The following is a 13,726-nucleotide window of genomic DNA, read 5'->3' as shown; positions in this document are numbered from 1 at the left end:
TTAAGGTCTCTCCAGGTTCAGTAAAATGTCACCCACAGATACTCCATGCAACTGATCCTATTTGAATACATGCACTGTTTTCATAGGAGACAAAGAAAGAACTGATAGTATTTTCACAGTCTTCTACCTCCCCCTAGGAATATTTGAAGAACTACCATTTCCAGAATGCCAAGACACAAGATTTCTGGGAAGCTCTAGAAAACGTATGTATCCAAACTCTCACTTATACAAATTCCTCTACTGATTTCAATTTCCTAAACATTCTATATTCTATGGCTCTTCTGTCAATGAGAGATCATAAGCTAGGCAGCCTCCCAGCATATTACAGCATAACTTATTTCTAGGAACTTTACATTATTTCTTTATCTTTGGCACAAGAGTTTGGGGAGTGGAATAAGAAAAAAGAAAAGAGAACTTGTTAACAAACAGCCTGCTTCTGAAACTTCCCTTCTGCATTTCACACTCATTTGATGGGTGAAAACATTCCTCATTCACCACAAACTTACACACCACATCCTCAGTCATCTCTAACCAGATTCACGTGTTTGGAAGCTCTCAATATTATAAATCACCAACTAATTTTGGTGCTTGTCTCCATCTCTATTTTCCAATTCTCAGCGTGCTTGTTTTGTGCCACAGCACTTTCTGATCTTTCCCTTTCTGTATTGCTGACCTGTTTCTTTCTGTCTCATTATCCTTTAGAAGTCTACCTAAGAACCAGGTTCTTCCCTAATGCTATTTCCTTTCCCTCCCTTCACTCAGGGTGGACACTCACCCAACCCAAGTTGCACCTGTGTCCCCTTTCTAGTTCCCTTTTTCTTCTTGATCTCATGCTTCTTCCTACTCAACTACAAGCTCTCTCTGATTTTCTGCATCTTCACATCACCAAGCAACTTTCTCCAGCTCCAGCCTTTTGAACAGAAGTTCTTGGTCCACAGAACAGACCAATCTTACATTAGTTTAGCTGCTGGTGATAACAGCGGCTCCCCATTCACACTTGAAACAAAGCATGCTGCAATGCAACTTCTAGCTTTAGGAAGTCTTTTTATGTCCTTCCTATCCTGTTCTATTACTTTAAAAAAAAAAAAGAGAGAGAGATCTTGCAGCTTGCAAGAGGCCTCCTTCAAAGAGCCCTCGGTATTTCTTGCCCACGTTACCAGCCAGTCTCCTTCCCACATACTTCTCATTTCCTCTGTCTGAGTTCAAGTTTCTAGATAATTCTTTCTGCTAGAGATTGTTTTTCGTTGTTTTTTTTTCTCTTTGGCCTGAGTTTGCTTTTGCCCTGCAACCTTCTCCCATCATTCACAGGCAAGTAATAAACCTGTGAGTGAAGTCATGGACACATGGACAAGGCAGATGGGCTACCCTGTTTTGGAGATGGGAAGTAATTCAGTACTCATACAGAAACGTTTTCTCTTGGATCCCAGTGCAGATGCATCATATCCTCCTTCTGATCTTGGGTAAGACCCTGCTGTAAATACCTGTCCAAAATATACATCCTCTTACTGACATACAAATAGGCAGCACTGTGCTCCTTCTTGGTAAACTTAGAGCTTGTTTTTTGTTTTTTGTTTTTTAATAGCAGGAATTTAGATGAAATATTACAAATTTAGGACAGCCTCAGCCCTTTGAATCAGGGCTTCATCATCAACCACCATAGAATGAAATTGGACAGGGTCTCTCACAAGACCTCATTTCCATATGCAAACATCTCAGATGTTTGCAAGATACCTGCTGAATTACTGCAAATTACAGTCTGTTAGAATAAAGAAAACTGCCACAAAATTGTCTCTACCCAGAAATCAGATGTCATGATCCAGGTATTTTATACTGTACAAACTTATTCCTTTTCCTACATGATATAGGATGTATAACGTAACACAATACAGGATCTTCTCTACATCTTTTAAAAGCACAAATTACTGTGAAATAGTTAGTCATTAATAAATAATACTGAGTCTTACCCAGAGCTGTTTTCTTTCTATTTAGCTCAGGCTAACATTGTTAAACTTAGCCTTACTGCACTAAGATCTGGGATAGCAGACTCAGGAATCCTTTTGCCTGAATTCAAGACTTGGAGTGCCTTGCCACTTGTTATTTCTTGAGTAGAAATCCCAGCATGGTTCCTGCTTTAGCCTGTTGGGAAGCTGAGCTTTATACTGTTATACCATTCCTAAAGTGAGGACGGAATCTGATTTTGACTGTGTAATGTTTATAAATTACTTGAAAATAAACTGCAATAATACATATATCCTAATGCTGATATTATCTATCCTGGGACAGACCCAACCTCTTGCCTAAAAGCTGATCTACTGAAAGTCAGTACCTCCCACTTACAGCCTCACAGATGAGGATGAGGAAGGTCCTGAAGAGATTCTACACCAAAATGGGACAGGCCACTTAATGTCTGGATGCAGGGTTTTGATTTAACCAGTGAAAACTATTAAGTCTTGTATATGCTTTATCCTTGCAAGAGGCCTCCCTCAAAGAGCCTCCCTCAGTATTTCTTGCCCATGTTACCAGCCAGTCTCCTTCCCACATACTTCTCATTTCCTCTGTCTGAGTTCAAGTTTCTAGATAATTCTTTCTGCTAGAGATCGTTTGTTGAAAATTTCAGGTGTGGTATCCTGGTCTGCCTGTTTGTTTCAAGCTTGTTTGGCTTGAAAGTGACCTCCCCTAAATGCTGACACTCAAGAGAAAAAGAAGTTTGAAATCTTGTGCTTTTAAAATAGTGCTACTGGGCAAATACGTAACTGCACCATAGCACATCAGGAATGTGACCTCAATATGCACAGCTGGGAGAACACAGCTATTATATCTGATGCTCGGAAAAAGCATGTCCATGTGCAATCCCAAGACCATATAATGAAAACTAAATAAAATCCCTGCCCTATTAAATGCATTTGCAAGCCATTTTAAAAAAACAATCTTTTACATGCTTTCTCTTGAGGAAACTCAATACTGAGGCTTCTGGCCAAAAAATAACCTCTCTAAATTCTATTGCAATAAGCTACATAAGAGGACTCATAAAAACTCAACGAGTATAAGTCCCTTTAAACATATATATATTTTTTAGAAGATACAAAACAATAGCTGATGTTTCTTCATGGAGACAACAGGGCATACAATCATCTTCATTTTGGTATTTCCTGAAAATTAACAATTAATCATTTAATACACAGTTGTAAACAAGTTTTCCTATTATCGCACTTGTCACAAAGGTGTTTATATAGAAGAGAATTCTCCCTGGGTTGGACTGTAATATGCTAAAATGGATGCTAACAGCAGGTGACTACCCAAAAAGGCTTAATAATTTTACCAGCACTATGTAGGCAGTTGTGCAAGCATGCTCTCAGCATGCTCTGCCATCCTCTTCCACTGACTGCCCCTTCACAGTCTTGGTCAGGCTGTGCTGTGGCTCTCTTACAGCCCTAGTGTCTAACCTTCAAACTATTCTCAACACATTTGGATATAGGGCACAGCCCAGACTGAGAAGCCTGCATCTAGCCACTGTGACTACTCACAGATGTGAAGAGTGAGAAGTAAGGTCACATTTGGTATTTCAGTTTTCTCATCTGTAAAAAAGGTTTAATAACACTTAACCACTTGTTAATAACACTTAGCCACTTATTTCAAGTGAGCACTGTGAAGATTAACTAGTATCTGCACAGAGCCCTGGACATATTAACACTGACATGAGTCATCCACGTACAATCATCTTTTACTAAATTAATTGCTGTGCTCCTTGTTATTATCTGATGTGACATGAAGATGCTACTTAAAAGAGCTGAACGTTCCAGTGTTATGGTAATAAGCTACACAGCACAGCACACCAGAAATTCATCTGCACAATCTCTGATTATGGGTAATTACCCTCTCCAGCACAGTTACCAAGAGGGGGAGGCTGTATTCAGAAAGATATGGCCCTAACACTTACACTGATACCCTTAGGAAAAAAAAAAAAAGGATTCTCTGTAGGCACATGATCAACAAAGCACTGCAGTAACTTAGACTAACACATCAACATTGGATTCTGGACAAAACCATATTCTACTCCCTTTCTCAGTCCACCAGATGCTTTTGAGAACTTTCTATAAATAGGAAGTATAAGAGAAGCTATTTTTATTCTCCATCTCTAGAACATGAACACGCTCAGACATTTCACGCTTTTTACTTTACTTTTCAGGGAATATAACTGCCCCAATCATACCACAGCAATGTCTGACATTTTGTTCTCTGAATAGAGTATCACAGTACAGAAATGTCTTTGTAACATAGACAACAGCTATTGGTAAAAAGCTAGGGAGGGTGAATTATGAGGGATATTTGGTAGACGAATATATGCACAAACACACAGTTGCTTCATAAAATGTGATGTACACATTTAGCCCAATAAAAGCATATGCTGGAGTCTTATTTTTAGTATTTGATTTCAAATATAATTTGATTCTCTTTCCCTTTAAATAATTTCAGTTACAAATGGAATATACCAGTGAAATGGGGACTGGGGAATTCAACAAATTACACATTCTACAACGTCTCTGATTCTGCAGGTAATCTTCCTCGGCTCTTTTATGAGTAATAAATAGACAAAGATTTTCATTATCCTTCTTCAGTCTAATCGCAGAGGTGTCCATTTTAAATTTAACAAACCAGCTGCCCCAGTGTAACTCACCATTTTAACACAGGTGTTGATATCCAGTTCATAATGCCCATATTAACTAATCTTTACTCAAAGCCATTAAAAAACAAAAACAAACAAAAAAAAACCCCCAAAAAACTAAGTTGAGGCTTAGCTCTTATTTTGATATTCATTAAAACCAAATATTACTTTTGGAATCAAGGTATCTCCAGTGAGTTCTGTGTTATTTAAGATGCACTGACTAATCACTGTTTGTTTGTTTTTCAGGAATTACAATAACATCACCTGATAGTGCCTTTCTGAACATTAATCCAGACCACATTGGATTCTATCGTGTCAATTATGATAGTCAAAACTGGAACGAATTGACGAATCTTCTGGTCAGCAACCATGAAGTGAGTGCCACAATATTAATCTATCTGGTTGGTCTCTAACAGAGGTTTATAAAGGCAGGTTGTTTGTTTGTTTGTTTGTTTCCTGCAAATAATCCATGTATTCTTAATTACTCTCATCCTCTTTTTGTATAGACTTTTTCAGTTGCTGACCGTGCAGGGATTTTGGATGATGCCTTTTCCTTAGCAAGGTAAACTAATTCCCTGCAGAGTTCAACAGAAGTTTTTCACTTTCCATTTTCTATTAACTAGAATCCAGTGGCCAAAAGATAATTTCTGAATTTGTCTTGTTTTTCACCTTACGTTGCCCTTTAGAAGGAGCAAATAAGAATATGTATTGGTAACTAGCAGTATCAACATAGTCAAGAGAAATGCTCCCTCTCTACTTGGTGGAGGAAAAAAACCTCTTTAATTGCAGAGGTTTCAGAAAGGAGTACTTTTATCACATAGAAAACGATGATAGAAGCACTTCAGAAGAAGTTATGCATTCTGAAAATCAGAGGTAATGCCTACAATGCACAGCATGGCATTAGGAAGTTACTACCACCTCAGATATCTTTCTTAGAAATGTGCTTGGAAACTCCTAGCTCTTGTACCCAGACTCACTGATATAAACTTTGTATATATAAGCTCTGTAACAACCTCTAAGTCTGAAGCTCCTCAGTGCTTCAGTATTTATACAGAACTAATGATTTCTTTTGTATGACTGGACTTAGTGTAGTCAGTTAGGGGCTACTCACTTCTGGGAGCTCTGGGTCCCTGCATAATATGGGCAACTTCCTCATTACAGCAAGAGCTCCTGCAATTAGGCATTGACCAAAAGTGATTCTCGGTGGTGTCTTTGAAAAACACCTTCCAGATTCCATTCCAGACTATTTTTCTCCTCCTAAAATTTATTATTTCAGACCTTCTAAAGTGAGTAGTATTCCGGCATCTTTAAAGAAGTAAGTTCTCCAAATCCATCAAAATAACACAAGTTCTGTTTTCTCCCTTCTCAGAGCTGGACTTGTGAATTACTCTGTTCCCCTGGAGCTCACAAAATACCTAGTAAATGAAACAGATTATTTACCTTGGCACAGAGCTATATCAGCTGTGACTTACATCGCAGACATGCTTGAAGACGATACAGATCTCTACCTCCAGTTTCAGGTGATGAAGCAAAAATATATTCCTGCATGGGATCAATGGATCTGACAGTTGAGAATCCGTAATGGCAATAATATTGAAGTTTGATTGATTTTCAGTGTTGCTGAGCTATCAGTAATTAGTTTTTGTTACTCTACTCTTAAAGAAATGCTGAAAACTGCTTAGCACTGATTTCTGAATTACCTGAACTGCCAGCTCAGGTCTATGCATTTGGAGGAAATAAATTATGCCTGCTTATTCTTATAATCAATCACCATAAGTCACAGTACAGAGACTTGTTTGTCAAGGCTGTCCTGCATACAACAAATAAGAATGTACAGGGCAGCAAGAGCTCTGGCACCTGTCCTCAGCACAAAGGATGACTGTATCTCAACGTGGCAGTCAGAAGATTTGACAGTTGACCTGAAGCTGAACATGATTTAATGGTCACTAAAATAACTATGTCCTCAAGTCAAGATTACCCTTGCGAAAAAGTTATGGCAGTGTGCCATTGCTATGCCCTGGCTTTCATTCTGGGGCAAAGACAAAGCTGGAGAGAAGCAGGGTGACTTTTGTTCTACTTGCATATCAGTGTTGCAAGAAAGAATGCATAAACGTGTTCAGATTTGACATGTCATGGTGAGCTGGAAAGATCATCTGCATGTGTGTTTGTATCCCTTTTCATTTAAGATATGGTAGTTCTTGGAAAATGAAAGGGAATAAATTATAAATATACTACTATTTAATGAAACCTATACAAATAACCATCTCTCTTTTTCTACCTCAGCAATATTTTCAAGCTCTGGTAAAACCCATTGTGAATAAACTGAGCTGGACTGATTCTGGAAGCCATTTGGACAGGTTGAACAATATTTTTACTATTTTTTATCATATTATTGATGGATTCAAGGAGTGCTAAGGGAAATCTTTCCTTTTCTTTTCCTCTCTCTTTTAAAGGCTTCTTCGTGCAGCAGTTCTAGGCTTTGCATGCCGTATGAATGATGCAGAATCTCTTAACAGTGCTTCTCAGCGGTTTGAGCAATGGCTACAAGGACAAACGTGAGTTCTCATGGGTCCTGGCAAAGTGACTTGGTCACAAATCTCCAGCAGAAAAAGAAGGAAGAATATTAAAATGCTTTTTTTGTTATTCTAGCATTGATGTAAATCTCAGACTCCTGGTATACCGCTATGGGATGCAGAATTCAGGCAATGAGTCATCATGGAATTACATGTTCAAGACATACCAGGAAACTTCGTTAGCACAAGAAAAAGAAAAACTCCTGTATGGCCTGGCATCGGTGACTAACATCACCCTTTTGGACAGGTGATTTCAATGCACAGGGATCATTCTTTCCCTAGAGCTGCAACTATTCACTGTTTACTCTTTCATTTCTCCTCTTTCTTGTGCATTTTTGTCATATTACAGCATGCAGAACGCAACACATTTTCAAGCATCGTTATTTAACACCCACCTCTGAGACTGCATTATAGTAGAAAAAAAGCCTTGATACGTTAGTGAACAGATATTGAACACATGGTAGCTTCTGCAAAAGATCAACAGCCCTCAGCTTTTCCAACAATGCCCTGTGTAACTTCAGCTGCCTAATAGTGAGGCATCAGGAGAAGATTCTTTTTCTACATTTCCTCTATAATTAGAAAAGAAAGACATGACTTCCAGAGCACTGTTCATCTCAGACCAGGAACAGGAACCCATCAATGGGAAAAATTGCATTCAGCAATAGGGAATCTGGATACTGTACTGTTCTGTGCAGCTGTCAGACCAGGTGAGCATCTCCCCAGGCTGCCACTCTGGGATGCACACCTTGGTTTGTAGCTGTACCATACAGCAGAGTTTCTGGCAAATGCCCTCACTGGAGCCATTTACCTCTTTGTAGGAGCCTTGTTTAAATACCACAAAATGGAGCGGTCTGCTTGAAAGAGTTCCAAGTTCAGACAAGATGGAATAAGGAAAGAGTAAATATAAAAGATAGTTAGATTAGTGGTAGTAGGCAACTCTATTCATAATTTTTGTAGCCATAACAGCCATAACCTAAAGCCATTTGATAACTAATCACTGTCAGGATGAGGACATAAATTAATAATCTAGATCAACCTAAATTTGCAGAAAATAAAAAATTACTCTTAAATTAGGGAGAATGTATCTATTTACTATTAAAACAATAAAGGAGGGAAAAAGAGCAAACAGGTTGAGAAAATTGTTCCTGTCACTAGCATATAGGAAAGAAAGAAAGAGCCTTAATCCCAGCACATGACAGCCAAAGGGTGGTCTTCTACAGCTGCTGCTATGAAGCTAAGACCATGCTCCTCATCGCCCTGCACATGTGCATGATAAGGGTCCCCTCCTCTGTCAGTCAAAATCATTTCTGATGTGAGTGGGAGAATAACTGCAGCACATGCAGACATGCTGTGCCCAAATTAATTCATTTGAGTGAATAAGGATTTCAGAAACAAAGCAACAGCCCAGCTTTCAGCATGAGCATGTGTCCTCATGGTTCCTATAAGATCTTTATAGCCTGGACCACTACTTTCTGATGTTTGGACGGGTTGCTGACTGCTCCAACTTTGTTTTCACTGCATGATTAAAATACAGAAATACTACTGTCTTTTAGGTATTTTGAAGAAGCTAGAGATGCATAAGCTCTGCTTCTTTTCTCAGGAGATGTCTAATTATTCAGGTTTCTTTCAGTATTCTATTATCTCTTGATACAGTTTTCAACAGATAGATTCTTACGGGATTTCTCTTAGGTATCTGAAATACGTCTTCAACTCCAGCCTCATCAAAAGCCAAGATGTGTTCACAGTTGTGAGATACATATCCTATAACACCTATGGAAAAACAATGGCCTGGGACTGGATTCGTCTTAATTGGGAATACTTAGTTGACAGGTATGCTAAGGAACTCGTTTGGAATTTTAGATCTACATCCACCTGTGTATCTTCTCATATGCCAGGTCCTACATTTTCACTATAGCTATAATCATTGCCTTTTTTTTTTCTTCTTGAAAGGTAGAGTTTGTGATCATTCTATAGTTTCTCTAAAAGCAAGAGGTTCTTATAGTCAGCTTCTTTGTATTATGGAAAAAAAAGCATATTCAATACACTCATGACCACCTGCAATGAAAAAATATTTTGCCACTAACTTAAAAAACATTCTTTCCCTAAATGACCACTACCAAGAAACTGTGATTTAAAAAGTATAAAAAGTTCTACCAACGTGTAGAAATCTTGTAATTGGATGGAAATACTCTGCAATAGTTGTGTCTCCACTCTGATGTAGAGTTTTCTTTTTATAGATTTCATGACAATAAATTGGTGCACAGAGAGGTAATATTACAATTCCTTCTGCTGGTGATAGCAACCAGCATAGGTGAAGATGAGCAGCTGAATTAAGAGTACACCATTTAGTTTTACTCTTCTCTATCCTTCCTTTTAAACAACGTGTGAAGGCACAGAAGCCAAACACACCTGATAGTCTAGAGCTGTGAACCAGACTGCATTTCTGTTCCTCAGCAGTTTGGTTCCAAAACAGCAGGACGTCCTGGGAGGAAAAAAATGTCTTTAAACACACTATTTCCAATATCAAACAATAAGCTATTGGCTGTAAAATGAAAAAGCAAAGCAAAATAAAACAAACAGAAAAGATCATTCCATTAGTAGATGTATTTTAGAAGTAGACGTATTTTAGAACAGTATAGATATTCTGTAGGAGGACTATTTTTCAAGTATTTCCAAAAACACCAAAATCTGGCTGCATGTTCTGTTGTACTGCATTTAGAAGTTTAAGCTTCAGATAACTGACTGTGCCCTTTATTTTGAACAGTTTTACATCAAATGTTGCTTGATGTTTTGTTTTGTTTTCCTAGATTCACTATCAATGATAGAACCCTTGGTCGCATAGTAACTATCACCCAAAACTTCAACACTGACCTCCAGCTTTGGCAGGTACTGTGCCAGCATCTCTCTTGGTTTTATGTCAGCATATTTTGTAATCTACTGGTTGGAAAGCTTGTTTTTTTATTCACCAAGTGTGTATAGCAGCATGGATTACTGTAAAACTATTCCAGTACTACTAGTCAGAACTTTAACGTTTCACTTAGCCAAAATTGCACTTATCTGGTCCCCGTAAAAACATACTTGCTCAACGCTAGTGTTATTTTTTTCATGTCAGTTCTTTCTTTCTTTTCCAGATGGAGTATTTCTTTGAGAAATATCCTAATGCTGGAGCAGGAGAATCGTCCAGGAGTCAGTCAATTGAGCAGGTGAAGAACAATATTCAGTGGCTGAAAGAAAACAAGGAGGAGATACGAGTGTGGCTAGAGGCATGAAGAGGCCCTTGAAGTCTTTGTTAAAAACATCAGGCATTCATTCTGGGCATGCAGATCCTCAGATATTTAGCAATGTGGATTTCGCAACTAGGCAACTTAGAGGACCAAGGTCTAACATTTTTTTCTACAGACATTCAGGAGACTAGTGCCAGAGCAATGTTTGTGTAGCTGCTTATCCTGGATCCTGCCAGTGAACATGAATAGCTTTATATTTTGAAATATTAATTTCCCTGAACAAATATTTCAAGTTATTCAAGGCAGAAGTGATGGCAGAATTGGGGTCCTTTGTGATCAAGCTAGTCTCAGATCTTCCATGAACCACTCTGAAAATCTACTTCTTGGTTCACACAGAAGTGTACCTACTACACTCAGGGATTCCTTTCCAAGTGCACCTTGTGGGACCTTTGGGTATTAAGCAAAAATATTAACTTTGTCTGAAAATCATCCCTTATATTTATATCCATAAAAATTTTACATTTGGAATTTAGCTCTGCGTTCTTATACTGCAAAAAGGCCAGTTAAGCTTCTTTCTGCACTGATTCTGGAAGTTTAACTACAGATACACAAGTGATCAATATTATCAGCTTCTTTTTCAATGTTATCAGTTGAGATTCTGTAGCTTAGGAAAGCAGTTGTCTCAGTTATTTTTGTCTTATTTCTAAGTCTTGTCAAAAGAAGAACTTATGGCAGCCGTTACTGCAAACAAGACAGATGGTACTTCATCTCTTTTCTTAAGGAAAAATAAAATTTAAAAATCTACCTGGAAAATTGCCTTTTTCTAATAAAGGGGAAAACATGCAGAAAAGCAGCTATTTCATAGCCCAGCTATATGATACATACATCTGTAGTGACTTCAAAGGGGGAAAAATTTTTTACTGTTTCTTAAGAACTACAAAAATACAGCAAAATGAGGTAGAGGGAGCAATGCAGTCCACTGCAGAAGCAGAGGAAGAAAATAAATGACTCTCCATTCCCAGTCCCTCTGTCACTGCTAGGCACTGAGGCATCTCTGCCTGCTTGCCCTTGGTTGTGCTCTGACACGGCACAGATAGCACACATCAGAATCAGCACCATCCTCATAACCTTCTTCCCTGCTCTTCTGAGTGGAAAGGAGCAGCAGGAGTGAGTCAGCTTGAGCCGGCTCCTGTCTGAGTGCCCTGGGAGCAGGACTGTAAGCATCTTCCCTTAAGTATATCTGAGAGAGGTGAGGCACAACTGTCTGGAAACTACAGAGGGATGGGATGATAGAAGCATGGAATAACACTTGTTTTTCCTTCATCCATTCCAAGGGATAGCATTGAAGAGATGGTTCTAATGCACAGAAATTCTGGGATACAAGAGAAGCATATATATGCCCAGGTGGAAAGACTTTACCCCATTCCTCCAGGAGATTTCAGGCTGGTAAAAATTTGGGCCTCTCCCAAGATACCCAAACGGTTTTGACAAGCCCAGACAGATCTGGTGACCAAGCCAGTCATTCCGTGAAAGGAAAATGTCAGCAGCCATTTACCTCATGTAAACAAAACACGACAGGGTGTTGACTAACAGTGGTAACAACTTAATGTAGATGCCAGCTTCTCTTCAAGGCAGAGTCAGCAAAGGGACAAGCAATTTCTTCCAGCTTTCCTTACCACTCACCCTGACACTCAGAGAATTGTAAGAGTGAAGCAGCTACCCAGATACAAACCACCAGCAGATCAGGATGTGGGGAGAGGTCTGGCCCTGTTCAGCTGCCTGCTCAGGAAGAGATATGGCAATCCACCTTCACTGTTTCCTTCTTTCAGGGAGTGAATTGAAAGAACAGAAGGCACCTGTCTTGGTTTCAAGGTCACAAACTGGTTTGGTTGCCCCACACTGTAATACTATCAGCATGTTGTAATGCTGTGACTCTATGTTCAGAAATTTCTTTTGTACTACCAGTGCTGTAAGCTCTGACTGAAGGTTTTTAACTCCACCCAAGCATGGCATGTAACAATACAGAACTGAGATGAAGATGCTCAAGCATGTAGATCAGTGGTTTCCCCTTTAAGAAAAGACAATGAAATTTGGCAGAAATGACTGATCCTACAGCCTTTCTTATGCTTCTGCCACAATTCACTATAGGAAGAAATGTATGAGACATTGTGAGAATTAGGTAAGATTAAATAGTTACTTCCAGAGATTTCTATCCTTTGTTATATGTAGATCCTACTACCACAGAGGGGGATCAAGCTTGCCAACCTTGTTAGCTACAGTAGGAAGCTGTCATCAGGGAAAGCAGTCAGGAAGATTTACTGCGGTGTTGGAAAGCTCTAGCAAAAGCAGCCTTCAAGCAAATCCCACAGACATACCACTGGGCACATATTGGCAGTATTATGTATCACTGTTGTAGAAAAAAAAGAAAGTCAATTGGAGAGAGAGACAGAAAAATACCACCAAGGTAAAGTGGGAGCAGGGAGCTGAGGACAAGCCTGAGCAAGTACTGAGCATGTGACCTTGCAGTGTTGAAAGGGAGAAGGGGATTTGAGGTAGCCAACTAAGCAATGGCCTCTCACCTTCAAAGTCCTTCTCTACTCAAGCAAACAGGAGGACCATGTGCAGTGTTTGTGTCTGACTGGTACTGGATCAGAGAGATGTTAGGCGAGTACTTGGGTGCTTTTGATGTTATAGAAAGGTTTGTTGGATGCCTGCATTGATCTTAAGTGGGTAGGTGAATGTGGAAGTAAATCCAAAAGCCCCAGAAGAAGGCTGCTTTTATAGCAGGATAAAGATCCTGTCAATTTTAAATAATGTTCTCTAGATTATGCAGTGCTCTTGCTACCTCTAAATGGTTCATGGAGAATGTTCTGTATGGCATGTGTCTCTTTCAGACTGTTTGTCCTAGATGGATAACAAATCTGGTACATGCTAAATCTTTCAGTCAGGAACTAGTGCATTTACAAATGGTCTGTGATAAGCTTAAGAACGCCAATTTGAAACTGAATCCAAAGAAATGTGAACTGTTTTAAAAAGAGATAATTTTCCCTTGGTCATTCGATCAGCAAGGAAGGAATTTCCACTGATAAAGTCAAGTGAGGGAGTGCAGAACTGGCTGGCCCCTTAGACCCACAAAGATTTTGGAGGCTCTGCTGCTCTTATTGTACCAGAGTGAAAACTATTGTACACAGAATAGAGAAATGCTTTGAGTAACCTAAGTGTGGTGTGGAGTTTAAGAGGGGCCACTGTTGTTGTGACTGTTCCAG

General features: G+C 39.1%; 1 protein-coding gene across 1 annotated transcript in view; it reads left to right on the top strand.

The window, feature by feature from the left end:
• Window positions 1–11,286, top strand: part of LOC122179984 (glutamyl aminopeptidase) — a 32,272-nt gene extending 20,986 nt beyond the window's left edge. Inside the window, exons 9-20 of the mRNA XM_042871345.1 lie at window positions 138–203; window positions 1,309–1,460; window positions 4,474–4,553; window positions 4,910–5,037; window positions 5,170–5,225; window positions 6,033–6,183; window positions 6,947–7,020; window positions 7,117–7,218; window positions 7,313–7,483; window positions 8,926–9,066; window positions 10,044–10,122; window positions 10,368–11,286. Coding sequence (XP_042727279.1) covers window positions 138–203; window positions 1,309–1,460; window positions 4,474–4,553; window positions 4,910–5,037; window positions 5,170–5,225; window positions 6,033–6,183; window positions 6,947–7,020; window positions 7,117–7,218; window positions 7,313–7,483; window positions 8,926–9,066; window positions 10,044–10,122; window positions 10,368–10,505 — 1,338 coding nt within the window. The 3' untranslated portion in view covers window positions 10,506–11,286. The remainder of the gene's footprint in view (window positions 1–137; window positions 204–1,308; window positions 1,461–4,473; window positions 4,554–4,909; window positions 5,038–5,169; window positions 5,226–6,032; window positions 6,184–6,946; window positions 7,021–7,116; window positions 7,219–7,312; window positions 7,484–8,925; window positions 9,067–10,043; window positions 10,123–10,367) is intronic.
• Window positions 11,287–13,726: the final 2,440 nt, after the last annotated feature.

The sequence above is a fragment of the Lagopus leucura genome, unplaced genomic scaffold (assembly GCF_019238085.1).
Source record: "Lagopus leucura isolate 7727_CA_CO unplaced genomic scaffold, USGS_WTPT01 Super-Scaffold_100004, whole genome shotgun sequence".
NCBI classification, from domain to species: Eukaryota; Metazoa; Chordata; class Aves; order Galliformes; family Phasianidae; genus Lagopus; species Lagopus leucura.
This window is presented reverse-complemented; position numbering and strand designations above follow the sequence as displayed.